Source organism: Onthophagus taurus, chromosome 6, assembly GCF_036711975.1.
Source record: "Onthophagus taurus isolate NC chromosome 6, IU_Otau_3.0, whole genome shotgun sequence".
Classification (NCBI taxonomy): domain Eukaryota; kingdom Metazoa; phylum Arthropoda; class Insecta; order Coleoptera; family Scarabaeidae; genus Onthophagus; species Onthophagus taurus.
The window spans coordinates 17973358-17990726 of NC_091971.1; the positions used below are offsets into that span (position 1 = coordinate 17973358).

Below are 17369 nucleotides of genomic sequence, written 5' to 3' on the forward strand. Positions count from 1 at the left end.
AATAAGCTCCACGAGTTTTTGCACACACCTAACCTCAACAAAAATCTAATCTTAATCTCCACGTGAAGGCGATTTAAACACGATTTATATAAATTGTTATGCAAAAAATAAAAAGGATACTAAAATCACCACGATTTAAGGATTTTGGATTAAAAATAATTAATTTTTTTCTTTTTAAATAAATCAGTTGATTAAATAAAATTGCTAATCAGTGTGAGCTTAGCTGCGGATTAAAATGATAAGAGTTATAATTTTTAGTTATCAAAGATAAAATTTATTTATATTTTATTGCTAGAATGTAAATTAAAAATTAACATCTTCTAATTTTAATTAATCATAATTTAACAAATTAAAACTTTATTAATTGATAAAAATAGTTCGATTGACTACTATAAATTAGTTTTAAATAAATTAGATGTATTTATTTAAAACTAATTTATAAAAAATTTTCGTTAAAATAACAATTATTAATATTTATTTTAACATTAAAATCAAAAATAAATTTAAAAACGTCCAAAATAAATCAAAATTGAAATAATCGAACGTTTATGACTAATTTCATTCCACTCAGGTCAGCTGTTCGTTACAAGAACTCGCTGTCACTTGGTGGTTTTTACATTAATTTTGGCTAATATATTAATTACACGGTAAGAAAATTACTAAAATAACTGAAAAACACTCTTACGTTTACAAATATTTATAACGATAATCCCTTTAACACGTGTTATTTATCTCGTTTTATCGATTCGGCTAAATTAATTAAATTAGAAAGTTTTGTGTACCATCTGGTATTAACACTTTTTTTAGATGGCTTTCTTGGAATCTTGCGATACCTTCGTTGTTTTACCCCCCTTGACGAAAATGGGAGTTGTTTTTGGAAAAAATTCCGATCGACCTAACGGAGAGGTGCAAGAAGTGGTTTATTATCCTAGTAGTGATGATAACGGACCTGTTATGGTAAATAAAAATAATCTTATTGTTAGTGCTTTCATATTCAATTAATTAAAAAAAATTATGTTTTATATTATTCTTAAATTTTCTTGATCTGTCATTTTTGACATATTTTTATGTCAAATATCAATGTTACCAACTCAAATTTGATTTTTTAAATTTTATCTTATAATAATATTTTTCTTATTTTTGAATAGTGTACCTATATTGAAGTTGAAGGTGCTCCTTCTAAGGCAATAATCTTAAGTAAACCAGGATGGATGTGGGGTGCTGAAATGGGAGCTAACGAATGTGGTGTTGCAATAGGAAACGAAGCTATTTGGACTATTGATAATGATGGAGATCATGATCCTAGTATTAAAAGGCTTTTGGGGATGGATTTAGTCAGGTAAATTGTTACAATGTTATCAATATCTATATTTTGATTCTAAATTTAAATTATAACAGATTAGGTTTAGAACGTGGTTCCACTGCATTAGAAGCTTTGGATGTAATAACGTCTTTATTGGAAAAATATGGACAAGGTGGACCTTGCTCTAATACAGATTCAGGATTTTGTTATCATAATTCATTTTTAATCGCCGATCCCTCGACAGCATGGATCTTAGAAACATCTGGAAAACATTGGGTAGCTGAAGAAATAAAAAGTATTTTATTTAATATTGTAAAGAAAATTAAAACTAAAGGAATTATTTTTAAGGTGGATATAGAAATATATCTAATGTTTTAACCATTACAACGAAATTTGATAAACATTCGGATGGTCTTTTTGAATATGCCAAATCTAAAGGATTGTGGAATGGAGAAGTAATACAAGAAATTGAAGATCTACATTGTATGCTTATACATACCATTGTAAATACATATACAGTAAAATCTTGAATAACAGACTTTGGATATAATGGACAAAATACTTTTAATTCATACTATTAATGTTATTTATTTAATACATCAGTATATTTAAATGTAAATGTTAGCATATAAAAGTTGCTCTATTCCAGAGATATTCCCAGAGTTATCTATATGATGTATAATCTATATGGTAACTCTAGTTTTATTAATTCTAGCACTAGATAATAATAATAATTTTAGTTATTAGTCAGCTGTAGATTGTTGTCTATTTTTATTGAAGTAAAAGAGTAGTGTTAAGAAACATACTGCTAAACTCTAGGGCTAATAATTTATCATATAATGGACTTTTGGCTATAATGGACACTCCATTTCCCATATTAGTCTTATATCAAAGATTTACTGTACCTATTTTTGTATTAAATGGTTAAGTTAAGAATACAATGTGATTCTATCAAAAGTATTTACCAAAAAATTTCAATATTGTTCTTATTTTTTAGGGTGATTTTGATTTTGCAAATATATTTGGAGCTGATAAAGGTTGTTCCTCGCGATTGGAAGCTGGTAAAAAGCTTTTGGAGAAATTTACAGGTTCAAATAACTTTAAAGAAACCGATATGTTTTGTATTCTTCGCGATACTGAATCTGAAATTTGTCGTCCTGCTGATTCCTCCTGTGCAACGCAAGGTGCTCAAGTTTCTACTTTAACTAATGATAAACCGAGTGCTCATTGGTTTACTGCAACACCAGATCCTTCGAAATCAGTATTTAAACCATTCGTTTTTACACCAAACGTTTCTATTTCTAAACATACTAAATGTCCTGAAGATGAGGTAAATTAATTTTTGTTGCCACTCTTCATTAATTTTAATATTATTTTTTTTTAGAAAACTTCTCCACATACTTTATATTCATTACACTCAGCTGCAATGAAATCTAAAGGTAATGAAGTTCAAGATTTATTGTTAAATATGGAAGCGACATGTGTTCGTGAATTGGACGACGTTTTAAGTAACACTGGTTCTGATCTTTCTGAACTAGACGAGTTGCTAAAAGATTGTGTTGAAACTGAGGTTAAATTCTATCGTTAAGTCAACCTCAAAAGAAATTAATGAGATTAATTTTCTTTATATTAATTTATACACGGATGTGCTTATGTATTGCCTTTTCCGATTACCAACAGCTTAAGCAGGTAGCTAAAAATAGTTGAGATTCCTTTTGTGTTATTAGTAAAGTAAGGGCTAAAGTGATAAAAATGACCTTGAAAACGGCTCAAAAGAATTTTTTGCAAACATTTTGAAAAATTAGCTTGGTATTAATTAATAATATTTATAATGTAGATGAAGTCGCTGTGTTCCACATTCAACATAGATGTTTATTAACTAATGATTTTGTGATTTTTACATGAGGTTTTATAGCCTTTGCGCATTCCTTAGCTTAGTTTATAAGTTCATCATTTTTATTTATTTCATATTATAGTATTTATTGGACAGTACATGTATGTGCGATTTTTTAAGTGTTGTTTTTTATGAGTATTACATTCCATATATTAAATAAAATACTGCTACAGAATCAACAGTTTAAAATTAACAGGTTTTTCTTATATCCCATTATCACTTTAGTTATCTCAAGGTTCAAAATTTTACATGGTCATACACATATAGGAACCAATAACAATATGATATGCTTTAAATAATTATCTCATGAAATTCAAGTAGATTGTTCAAGAGTGGGATTTGCATATAGCTGATTTGAGTGTTCAATGAAAAGTGTAGAGACATAACAAAGTTGTGCACTAAATTTATAGTGCAAAATTATAGGACATGTCTGTTATTTTGTTGCATAGCATATGCATAGGAGCTATATATTTAAAATTTTTCCCCTCCATATACAGGTGTCCCACGTAAGCGACAAAGTACATGATTGGCATTAAGGAGCCAAGATACGCAGTTCTTCCTTAGACAAAAGTTGTAGGAAATAGACAACCTAAGCCTTGACGTCATAGAGATGGGCGGAGCTTATACCGACTCCAAGCATTTTCGTTGATAACGATAAATCACCATATGCAATTTTTCATTAGTGTTAAAATAAACTAAGTGATGACATTTCAAATGACGCTTTTTGGCGATTTATCGTTAGCAACGAAATTGTTTGGACTCAGTATAAGCTCCGCCCATCTCTGTGACGTCAGACTTAGGCAGTCTATTGTTTGGAGTCAGTAATACATACTGAGGATGTTCCATAACGACATACTGAAATAAACATGTTATTTTAAATGGAGTGATATAGTTTTTATTGCTTATTCTGATTCTACACATACAATTAAGTTGACTTTGATAACACATGTTGATACCTAGCAATTACCACTGTGTCCTTCAAATCTGAATTTCTTGGCGACTGATCGAGCTAGAAAGTTGAAATTTGTAACAGTTGCTGCTTGAATATCCTTAAATAGAGCGCCATTAGCTACATCGGTCTATCTCATACAGAGTGTTCAAAAATGTAACTATTGTTTTACCATATACAATTGCAAAAAAATCGAAAATTTGAAATGGAACACCCCATATTTAATTAGCTTATCAGCTAGAGAATTTAATTCTCTACAAATCTTCAGTACATGTCTCTATACCTATCTGTTGCAGTTGTTGAGATAGAGCGGAATGCATCAAAATCATGCAAAGAATGGCAGATTTTATTTATTTTTTCTATTAGTAGGCCATGAAATATATGCATTTGACAGCTTTCAAGTGATGCCGCCATAATTGTTTGTAATTTCACAGGTGATAAGCGTTGACTTGATCCAAATTAAAAAAAACAACCAAACGAATTTTTAAATGTAATATTTTTATGAAGTCTAGTTGTTTATTGGTTAATGCTAGATTTTGGCTAGATTATGAATTATACAAAAAACGAATTTGTAAACATGGTTTTTATTTTGGGACAATGTCAACGAAATACTCGTCTTGCTCAAAGAGTATATCGTGAAAGATATCCAAATGCCCGACTTCCGAGCAGGCGATGTTTCGATAATGAACTGATATTGTAAACGTCGCAAAAAGTCGTATGTAGTTCGAGAAGAGAACAGCGAACTAAATATTTTATTAAGTTTGTAAGAGAATCCGCATGTGAGTACACGACAAATCGCTAGAGCAACAGATATGAGTAAAAGCTCACTAAACTGAATTATAAAACTTCACAACTACCACCAAGAATTTCATGGAGATGATTTTGCTAACAGAGTAGTTTTCTGTACGACAACTTTAGATGAAATAAATGAAAACCCTCTTTTCGTATCATCAATTTTATTTAGTGATGAAGCTACTTTTAAAAGTAACGGGTTAGTAAACCAACATAGTAATAATAAAGCATATTATATTTCTTTATTATGATATTTATTTAAAAAAATGATATTTCAATATGACGGGGCACCTGCACGTTATTTCAGGGATGTTTTTCAAAACTTTTTAAATATCGGATATGCAAGATAATCGATTTGGGAGAAGACAAATCGGACAATCGGTCGTGGAGGTCCAATACCGTGGCCAGCAAGATTACCTGATCTAACTTCCCACGACTTCTTCCTTTGAGGATATGTCAAAACCCAAGTGGTAGCTAATATTCCAATGACGTAAGAAGATATGAAGAATAGAATAAAGGAAAGCTTTAGAAACATCTCTGCTGAAACACTAGATAATGTGCAAGCCGAATTCGTAAATCGGCTTCATCTATGCATAAAGCACAGATGGAGATTTGAACACTTATAAATAAAGTTTGGTTGAAAATTATTTAGCATCTTATTTCATGGCCTACTAATGAAAAAATGAACTGTCATAAAATCAAAAACTACAACTGATAGGTATAGGGACATGTACTGAAGATTTGTAGAGAATTAAATTCTGTATCTGATTAACTAGTCAAATATGGGGTGTTCCATTTAAAATTTTCGACTTTTTTGCAATTGAATATGGTAAAACAGTAGTTACATTTTTGAACACCCTCTATTTAAAGATTTTCAAGCAGCAACTGTCACAAATTTCAACTTTCTAGCTCGATCAGTCGCCAAGAAATTCAAATTTGAAGGACACAGTGTTAATTGCTAATAAAAGCTTTTAATTAAAATAACTCAAAAACTAAAAGCACTAGGTATCAACATGTCTTATCAAAGTCAACTTAATTGTATGTGTAGAATCAGAATAAGCAATAAAAACTATATAATTCCATTTAAAATAACATGTTTATTTCAGTACGTCATTCCTGTATGTATAAAAATATTTTTCGTTTATAGTGTGCTTAATTTCCTACAACTTTTGTCTAAAGAAGAACTGCGTATCTCGACTCCTTAATGCCATTTATGTACTTTATTGCTTATGTGGGACATCTGTATACTGTTGTTCCATGTAATGAAAAGTTTAGAAAACAAAACGGATGATTTTAATCTAACTCCCGATTAAGTCGTGGCGGTGAAAGTGGGTTGTTCCGAAAAGTTTTACTAAACGAAAAATGGACAAAGACAGGGTTACTGTTATACCTTATGCTAATTATAATGGTACACATTTGTTTGTAGGGAAAGTGAGAACTCCTGGAGCATTTAATTAGCATGCTAATAATCTAGTCATACAGGATAAAAACAATACAAAGCAGATGGTTTCATAACGATTTTGTCTTTGCAGTAAAACTCTTTTTGAAAAGTAATAATCTTCCTCCGAAACCGTTTTATCTTTTAAATAACGTACCTGGCCATAGGCTAAACGACCTATTAGCGTCATGGAATGGTTTGATACAAACACTACGATGGATCATAATGAGATTGAAACGATGAAAATTTCAGTATACACTTTTGTAAAAAGTTTTAAACCTAAAAATCACGAATTTAAAAAATCCTGCATTTACTGGGATTGGAATAGTATCCCTAAGGGAGTCATGCAATCGTCATAATGTGATAATTACTTCTATTAGTTCATTTATAGGTGAAGGAACATTTTCACCTACTTGATAAAGGTGATAAATGGGCATACTAAAGCGCGATATTATCTTCCTTATCACCCGAGCAATCTTCGATGGTTGTAACTCATTGAATTGAAATTACTCATACGAGCGGGCTGCTTAACTAGTATACCTGTATATAAGGCTATATGGAATTTTCAGAACGTTAAGCAATACTCAATAAGTCATAACAGGTCTTACGCAGGTCTTGTATATGCGGATTTTACGTTGCATGATCATGTATTTGTTTCGCCATATTATATCTCGCAAATGCCCCGATATTAAGGCTGCTTTGGTTGTCTGAGCCTTGACTTTTTTGCGGAGGTCTCTGCTACTTGTGATGCTCACCTACTCGACCGGTTTATTATATATCGCCAGTTTGCATGTTCTCGGCTCTTTCGATATGCATAGTGCTTTAGACTTTGTTACTGATATCGTCATGTAGTACTTGGTAGCGGTTTTTTCAAATTGAAAGAGAATTCTCTGCAGCTTGTCCTCGATCTCCGAGATCAACAGCTATCGCATTGTCTTATTTCTATCTGCAAAGGTATTCTTCGTGTCTTTCTGAATTCCACTTGTATTTGGGTCCGTATTTTACTTGACTATTTTTTTATATCTGGATGCACATTTTTCTTGTTGAGGTGTCTCACAACGTCTGGAAGTGTTACGCGGTCAAAAGCATTCGTATGATCTATGGAACACATGTATGCTGTTTTGTTGTATTCTATAGATCTTTGCACGACCTGTCTGATTGCAAAGATGGCGTCTATAGTTGACCTGTTCTTCGCTTAACTCATGAGAAGATATTTTTTCTTCCAGGATTTTTATTAATAGCTTTAAGACTGAAACTAATAGCGTGATTCCTGATAGTTTGCTGGATCTTTTTGTCTTCCTTTCGTAAACACTGGAATGGTCACACTTTCTTTCCATTCCGTCGGTATCCTCCTGCACTCTACAATTTTCTTAAAGAATACGTGCAGCTCGTCGTAGACGATTTTTCAATTTGGGGATCAAGATTTGCTGTGTTGTTGTCAGCACAGTAGAGGTGACAATGTGTTATTCCCATTCATTTAGTGCTATTTTCGTTATGTTTATATGTTCGTTGATTGTTTTCTTTCCTGTTTCTTAACATGTTCCAAACCTTCTTTTGGCCTGCGTAAAGGTCATGTTTCATGTCTGCCGAGAATTTTTCCCAATGCGCTCTCTTGATGTATTGGATCTTGTTGTTGACTGCATTTCTTACAGCCTTATATTCTAGTGTTAAGCTTTAGGATCTGTATTTTAGGTATACCTTTCGTTTTTCATTTGCCAGTTCTTTGACCTCATTTGTAAACCATTTTTTTCTTATTTGGTATGGTTGATTAATATTCTTCTTCTCACAGCCTCTTCGGTGGTTTTGAGTATATTTGATTTTATTTTTTGTCAGGCAGCTTCTATTTTCTTATTGAGTCTTTCTTAGTATAATAGTTTTGTTGATGATATATGGTTTTCATTGTGTGAGTTTAGATGATGGTCACCTGCAGTATTCTACCAGAGAGATATTTTATGTCGTCGACGTTATCTTGGTTATCTTTTCTTAAAAATTTAAGTTGAAACGAGAGCAACCCAATTAATTTCAAATTAATTCGATAGATGGAGACTCAACAACACAATGACAAGTTTTATTATTAAATCGGTGCAAAAAAATATAATTTATTAACTAAAATTTATTTGCTTTAAGTACTTTAAAATTTAAAATTAATGAAGTAATTGTTTTCTTATAAATTAAAATAATTTAAGGTGACTCAGATTACGATGTTAATTTCTCATAATTGGTCGATAGATGGCAGCACAAATTTCAGGTTGAGTTTCAAGTAAAATCAAATTGGGTCAGATTGAAGTTGATAATTTGATGGCGTAATAAGTTTATCGAAGTAAGTAAATTCAATAATTTCAACAAAATTAATTAAGCAATTAGTATATAATACTATTAATAATACAATTGATGACCGTCATTTTGTATTAATTAAAATAAAAAAGTGGCAACCCTGTTTACATTGACGGTTTTAAAATCGATCAACAGATGGAGACGCGTCGACACAGATTCACACCTAAATCAAATTGGACTAAGTTGAAGTTGTTAATAAGTGGGATTTCTAAGAAGGATTTATGAGTATTTCGAAGAAATTTAAATGTTAATTCTAAGGTAAATATTTTAATGGAGTTATAACTTTTTATTTGACTTTTTTGTGGTTTCTTTTGATCGTGGCCTACTCGATATTGGTTACTGAAAACCTTTGACAGTTGGCGGCGTTTGCGGCTCCTCCTACAGTTTAGTTTACTCAGTCGACGCAGGCCGTCGTTGCATGGCGGTTGTGCGTTGTGTCAGTGCACGACGGCAAGTTCTTACGGTCGTACATACATTAACAAGAAAAAAAAACGACCTTCTACTTGGACAACCGGATAAATTAAGAACCGGAACATGGAGGTGAGTACTTATCAATACAAATTTCGGAAGCCCCGCAACCGAATCTAACCTAGATACGATGCAAAACAGAGATCAATGACCATGGGTGGGTTTTCCAGATAGAACTTGCTTCAATCTACGACCTACGGACGTTCATTTCGTCTCTTTCTCACACATTGTATGGACATAAAGGGATTATTTGGGTTGTTGTCTCAGTTTGTTTACGTCGGCTCCCTTTGCCGCTAATTTACCTTGTTTTCTTTGCGTATTTAATGACTCGTTTCCATTTGTAAAACGTTGTTGTTTCGAGAATGATTTTTGTTAGTTTGGTAATTTTTTGTTTGGGGACACCGTTGACCTACAAACCATATTTAGGTATTGAGATTTGGGTTGTTGTTTAATTATAAGAAACTTAAGTTATTGTTGAGTGTGGAATCTAAATCACACTGTTACCAGATTACCTTTATTTTTTAGTGTGGGAGATCTACTCAAATATCAAAATAAAAAAAGTTTATTTTTAAATTGATATGTTCGGAATTTTCAAAGATATCTAAATTGATTCAGTTGGAAAGCTAAAACCATATTTGTGTTTGTTCTTTTTTATAATGGGGCTATCAATGTTGTTTGGAACTAAAACAACTTTATTGTTTCATTATTTATAAAGCATACAATTTTATCTTATCAAAATTAATCAAGTTTTTTCTTCGTTTTCTAGTTTTTTATGTCCTCAAATATGAAATCTATTTTTAGTGGAACGCGGTTAAAGATGCTTATTGCACCGTTGACTTCACTAATTAAATGTGTACGTATGTAGAAGAGATGGTTGTACTAATTGCTGTGGGGTTGGGCGCCGGCTGCCCGAAGATGTCTTCTCTCCGTTCGTCGTTTTCTTTGTAATTTAAGACAGGAAGTTGGACGTATTTAGAGCTGCCGCCGCGATTCACTGCGCCACACAATCTTTCGAATCCTTGCGGATGCGGACTTGTCACATTGGCGATGCGCACAATCTTCCTTCTCTTTCACTGCTCCGTATCATTAATTTATAATTAATTTTCACACAACAAAATTGAACTTGATTGTTTATTTATCGTGTTGACGTACAATTTCTTATGTTAGCCCATTTTTCAGTATGAATCTTATCTAATCAACCTGTATATCTATGTGTAGTTAATGATAATCGCACGTTTTGTTTGATTTACTTTTTTTTATTAGATTTGGCCTTGAACGAGTGAGGCAAATATTGTATATTCGCGGCCATGCCGCGCCACAGTGTTAGGAAGTTTCAAATTACTGGCCAAAACATGATTTTACTAATATTTATTTTCTTTTTTAACATTTTGGAAAATGGGGATCGTTAGGTTATTCCAGAGGAGTTGAAAAAGATAGTAATAATCCCAATCTATAAAAAAGGAGACAAGTCCTGCTGTGATAACTATCGTCCAATAGCACTCATATCGAATCTTGCAAAAATTGATAAGAAGCTTGTACACACTTGTTATTTTAAGCCAGATAGAACTTACGAAAGGGTTAACTGTTAAATGACCTGTCATACTGCGATCACTTTTTGATATTTATGACCGGTATACTCTGGCAAATCATCATGAATAGATTGACGCTTAAACAACGCTACCAAATTATCCAGATTTACTTTGAAAATCAGTAATCAATTCGCACAACTTATAGACGACTTCGTGATTTGTATGGCGCACATAATCGTCCATCTGAACAAGCCATCCGTCGAACTGTCGATAGATTTCATACCACATACTCTCTAAATGATGCAATAACACCAACACGTCGAAGGAATGTGCGTACTGAAGAAAATCTCGCCGCTGTAAACGAAAGTGTGGAATAAGATCCAAGTTTATCGATTCGTCGTCAGTCGCAGGAATTGGAGCTCTTGGACTACACCCGTTTAAGATCCAGCTGGTGCAGGAATTAAAGCCACGAGACCATCATATGCATCGTTCTTTCGCCGATTGGGCTTTAGAATAGTTGGAAACTGCTCGGATGTTTTATCGCAAAATTGTGTTCAGCGATGAGGTTCATTTTTGGCTTAATGGGTTTGTTAATAAACAAAATTTCCGCATATGGAGTGAAACCAATCCACAACAGACCCTACAGTCTCCATTACATCCAGAAAAATGCACCGTTTGATGTGGTTTGCACGCTGGTGGCATCATGGGACCTTATTTCTTCAAAAATAAAGCCGGAGCTCGCGTTACGGTCAATGGATATCGTTACCGCACCATAATAAATGATTTTTTGTTTGAAAACATGGATGACATTGATCTGGTCAAGATGTGGTTTGTGGGACCACGCTAAGTCATTGGTTTATGCTGATAAACCAGCAACAATTGACAATATAAAATATAAATACCTACCTTGTATGGAATTTATATTCTGGAATATGCCGTATTGGTTAGGAAGAATTACTTTGAATTTTTCAAAAAATTAAATATCACATCCAGAGGAGAGAGAAATATCTCATGGAGACACACGCGGGAAGGTGAACTGCTATCTGGTGCCACCAAAAACGCACTCAGTATCAAGATCTACATTCACATTTCGGAGGGTACAAAGATCCAGCCAGTTCCAGGATTCCTGAGAAAACTGAGAGCTATTGTCACAGAAAGTCCCATGTATGCTATTGAAATGTTTTTCCAATTTAATGTTTGAATTCAATTTGTATTATATTACAATGTAATTATTGTTAAATTGACGCACTCTACGCTTCTTTGTAAAATGGAGGAATAAAGTATTATTATTATTATATCGTAATCCTCGTTACATCGCAATAACTACTTTTTATTAACCCCAACTGTGGACAAAAATAATTCGTAAAGTTAACACTTATCTTACATATGAATTTATGTATGTGTTCTTTACGTAACACTATAATCGCTTGCATGCTATGTTGATTACTGGGTTCATGAAAATTGACGAAAGCATTTCAGTTTAGTGTTGTTAACGTCGTTGACTGCCTTGAAGTGCCTTTAAGTCCTGCAGAAGTTGCTCAGGCAGTGTCTTTTGGAAGATGGACGCAGCACTCGTTATGCTGCTCGTGTTCTTGGCGCGATACAGAGTACGGTTTGTCGCGCCATTCAAAGATTTCAGCAAACTGGTACCTTCATCAGACGAACTGGTTCAGGAAGAATACACACCACACAACCCCGTATGATATATTCCAACGACCGTGTTACTAAATCGACATACCACAACAGTTGTGATAAGAAATCGTCTAGTGCAAGTGCGTCGACCAATGCAGAGCAGGAGAACGTTAGGGAGGATCTGTAATGGTTTGAAGAGGAATCTATTTCGAAGCACGTACGGAGCTTTGCTTTATCAAGGGCAATCTAAACGTGGCTCGGTATATTGAAAAAATTTTGGCTGAACACGTGGTTTCCTACAGCCCATTTATTGGTGATAACTTCTTGTCCATGCACCATAACTTAAACCTCATAGAACACATGTGGAATATGCTAGGGAGACGAGTTGGAGCCCGTGGTGCCGCTCTGGTCATCATTTTAGGTGATGTGTTTTTTGCCGCTGAGTGTAGAACTTAAATTTAAGCTACAAAAGAAGTCCCACAAATGAAATTTGTTTCTTTCATGTACTTTCAAGCTTCTACTTTCCGTTCCCAGCGATGGACATAAAATGTATCACAAGAGTCAAGCATGACGATGTAGAAAAAGTGTTTGTGATCAAGTGCTCAAAGATTTATAAGAGATCTCCTTGCGATACATTGATCTTACATCCTGAATTTACTCTGTCAAAATTATGAACAATGCTATCGCCACATGGTCAAAATAATCGAGTTAGTCATGCAAACAATTTTTGAAACTATGTATCTATCAAATCAAATAAACGAAGTGTTATGGGTTTGGTCTCTACACGTGTCTTCAATATTGCGTGTAGATACGGCTTTGGACCACTTTTCATGTGGTCTTGGTGCTTAAAGTGTTAAGAAAGCGATTTAACTGATTTCTAAACGATTCATTAATTTCTTTGAATACTTTACTCGATGAAGCAAGTTGCAATGCGTGTTTTCCGAGAATGTTGAAGCAATGTTCAACAGACTGAACGAGATTAACGTGAATAAGTTTAATGTGCATATTGAAATCAATAGTAAATTAAATAGAAACCTCATGTCAAACAAAGCACCAAGATCGGAATGGAAATGAAGGACTTTAGGAAACTTTTACTATGTTCTTATTAAATTTATCGGACAGATAACTCCAGTTGTTAACCAATGAGAGTGCTCAAAACAGTACTAACGGCAACAATCTTCTGGTTAGCCTAACAGAAAGATTGGAAAAGTGGCTCTTAGTGGTACAGTAGACAATTGCTTAAAAGTTTCCGGTAGTTAATATGGGATGAAATTACTGTAACTTTTGAATAAGCGGCTTTATAGAAGCCATTGTATCCATCTATTGTGCCTGCAATATCTGGCGATCTTGGCCGTCAGTTCCTTTCCATTCGTGAAACGTGCTCATTCCAGAGTCTCCAGCGTGCGTTTATCTTACGTCGCGCATCCTCTAGAATTTCCTTGTTTCTTCTCTAATCCCTTAACGTGTTTCCAGATGCTCTCAAAATCGCCATTTCGTTGGTACGTACCATCTTTTTAGTTTCCGCTGTGTATGCCAGCACCTCCGCAGTGTATGCTATTATTTTATTATTAACTTCGAAAACATTTTATGTTACCATGTAATTATGTATTTTGGTTATTATTATTTGTACCATATTAAAGACGTCTTAAATATCAAAACATTTATTTGTGTAGTTTATTTAAAATGTATTAATTTATGGTACCATATTAAGCATTTGACATAATTTAAAACGTACTTTAAAAGTAATTTTCGTACTCATGATCATCATCTAAGAAACGACCTTTTAGAAATGACGGGTTGGGTTTACGAGCTCCATGTAGGAGACATGGAGGAGCTCTTCTTATGGAAAGTGCTGTGTCTATGAGAACTCCTTTAGCCAACGTGTTTTCTGAGAAAGCTAGCAAGTCTTTCCAAGATTTTCAATAAAAAAGAGGAATAATTGATTGGTCTGAATGGCCTCGCGTAAGCAAAATACTCGACTTAGGTATGAAGTAGCTAACAGCTAGTCTTCTATAGTCTGAATGTACTTAGAGTCTTTCTGAATAACTATAGAATCTTCCAAACCTGACAGTGCACACTATTGAGAAGATGAAAGCTTTCATGCGTTTTGAAGCCGATTCCATCAAATCTCCATCAAGTCTTTCCCTATTTTGGGCGAAGTTACTGGAGATTCTTCAACACCACAACTCATCTTGAGTTAACTTTATATCACTTGTGATTAATGATCTAAATCTGCAACTGACACTTATTCTCTTATCCCGTAGTTTATGTAAAAATAATTCTAATATTCGTATAAAATTTGTTGATATAAACACTTGCTACTGAAATATTCACACGCAAAGGCATGATTTGATGGATGAAACTTGGTTTTGGATTATAATTTTTTTGTTATTACAGATAATTTGATGAAATTGAATGAGAATACTTCCGTTTCGAATTACCACTTTTCAAACCATAAAACTGTTGTTTCTACGCTGTTTGCAAACTATCACCCGAGAAGCCATCAAACCTCCACTCTGAAAACAAATCTAATTTTCGAGGTTCTAGTTCGATGTGCTACAGACTTTCAATAATTGATTGCAATGTTGCATTGTATTCTCCAATAAGTCTAGCAATAAACAACCACAAATTTGGGATAGATTGTTATACAACAACTTTATACGAACATTTAAAATTATTTTAAAGTTTGCTCTTTTTTAATTTTTTAAAACTATTTCACTAATGCCGAAAAAATTATTATAGGAATTTATACTATAACCAGTATAAGACTTCCAAATTTCAAAAACATTGTATGATATACGGATGAAATAAAATATACAATAATGAATAAATTTGAATTCTGATTGATTCGAATAAATCTTTCCGGAGAACAGTTATCAGTGATCTTTTAAGGTTTTCTTCCATTTAATTTGAGACATGTAGAAAATTTGTTTCTGCTTAGAAGATAACTTTTTATCTTGATTGCTCAAAAAGCAAATATCATATTATATACTTAAAATATTAATGTTTAAAATATAAAATGTAACTTTAAATAATATAAAATTGCGATTTTCGATTTTATTCCATTTTTTTACCATTTTTCAACAATTTATATTGCGATATTCCGTTTTCTGTAATTTTACTTGATATTTCATATACATATTTAAAAAATTACGTGGTTAGTTCGTTTATTATTTCGTTAGTCATGTGTTTAATGTAGTATTCAGAAATATTTGTTCCTTTACAGATGTGAGCGACGATTTGCGGAATTAAAAACTTGATAATTAAATATTTGTATATTATAAGCAAAAATTTGACTCATCCGCAAAATTTTGGCAGATTGTATACAACCACTGATGATTTATGGCCTCCCGACATAGTACAATATGTTCACTAGGGGGGTTTCACTAGGTCAGGAAGCAATGACTTATCAACGACAACCACGCTATTCTATAAGAATTAATGTAAACATTTTTTATTGTACAAGCTTTAAGCAACGTTCACTATTAATGTGTAAGTGTAATAAATTTATCATTACTTCTATTCCTTATTTACTTTTTATACACAAACAACATTGGCAATCAAACTGATAAATAAACACGACAATATTTACTCGAAATAATTTTCCCATTTTGCTGTTGCGGTTGTTACAACGGTGATAAAATTTCCAGATAAACCGGTTCAAGTGAATGTTGCCTTTTGTACAATAATTTTAGATATCCAACAACGTGAAAATATGTGTAAACTGTGGGTACGTGTACTAAATAAATATGAAGTAAGCAAAATCTTTTGAATGAATTTTTCGGTTTCGGAAGATATAATAAAAATTTTTATGATTATAATTCAAAAATATGTTTGTTTAATGGAAATAAATAGATGATTATGATAATTAAAGCTTACACATACATTTTATAAAATAAATGTTGTTTTTTATCAAAATTGTTATGCTGTTATTATAGTTGTAACTTTTTGTTAAATCTTATGCTTTGTTTCTCAAGATAATTTTAAGCCGAATCTACTTAGATAAGATGTTATTTCAATAAAGACCAATTAAAAGTACAATAACAAGTTAATTTTGAAGCCATCGTATCTTCTACTTTATTACCATTTTGCCACACCATTTGTATTTAGTATTGGTAGTAAACTCTGTCCGACACCTGATAACGTTTCTGGAGCTTTTGTGAATAGATAAATAATTATAACTAATATTTAGAGAGCATGATCCCAAATCGATAATTTCGCAAGGGATTAGTACGTATAAAATCTTTCTCAGTAATGACAGCACCACATCAGTAGAAAATGTGTCTGTAAGAAAAGTTGTATTTTAAGCCTAATTTTAGGCGAATGGAACAACTTTGTAGAAGTCATTTGCATATCGGACGAGTTGTCCAAAAGAGGTAGGATAAAATCAACTTCCAGTGTTACAGTTGGCGTTGTGCTTTTACTAGTTGTATATTCAGCCATCTGAAGATCAATTTTTTCAGTCTATTGGCACACAGAAAAGGAAACAATACATATTAACTTGTTTGGTAATATTCGTATTAGCTACTGAAGGACGAAGCAAAATCACACAGTATTTTTACTTTGATCTGTGTTATTAACCAATATTATAGACATTTCATAGTGTATACTTTTACTAAATTGTGAAAAATTAAAATATTCAGGGTTTTACTAATCTTACTTACTAAAGACAAGCGGTGTGGAAAACATCAATACTACAACATATATATTAATGACAGCATAATGCAAGTGACACTAAGGCTACAGAATAATAAACGTTTATGGTCCTGATACTAGCCCAAAAGAGGAAATCGAGATGTTTTATAGAAACTTTCAAACAGTACTTGAGAATGATTGTATTAGTAGATTTTATCGCTGGTATTGAAAATGTTTGAGTTTAAAAAATCAGAAAGGGAGCATTTTACCGAAACCACATATCAATAGTGGTCCATATCTAGAGCAAGAATAAAACAGATAGTTATAAAATTAAAATGTTGAATGAGATGCTAAAATACGGTGAAATTGCACTATTCAAGAAATACCTAGAGGAG

At 32.8% G+C, this 17369-nt stretch overlaps 2 protein-coding genes across 2 annotated transcripts in view; both read left to right on the plus strand.

Annotated features, from left to right (window-relative positions):
* Nucleotides 1–565: 565 nt before the first annotated feature.
* LOC111416839 (secernin-3) lies at nt 566–3185 on the plus strand. The gene is made up of 7 exons (XM_023048941.2): nt 566–647; nt 808–957; nt 1149–1339; nt 1399–1598; nt 1652–1758; nt 2301–2633; nt 2688–3185. Exons 2-7 carry the CDS (start codon nt 808–810, stop codon nt 2889–2891), a joined length of 1185 nt encoding a protein of 394 aa, XP_022904709.2. The 5' UTR covers nt 566–647; the 3' UTR covers nt 2892–3185.
* Nucleotides 3186–9110: 5925 nt separating this feature from the next.
* Nucleotides 9111–17369, plus strand: part of LOC111416840 (uncharacterized) — a 31053-nt gene continuing 22794 nt past the window's right edge. The window contains exon 1 of the mRNA XM_023048942.2: nt 9111–9250. The gene's annotated coding sequence lies outside the window, so the exon portion shown is untranslated. The remainder of the gene's footprint in view (nt 9251–17369) is intronic.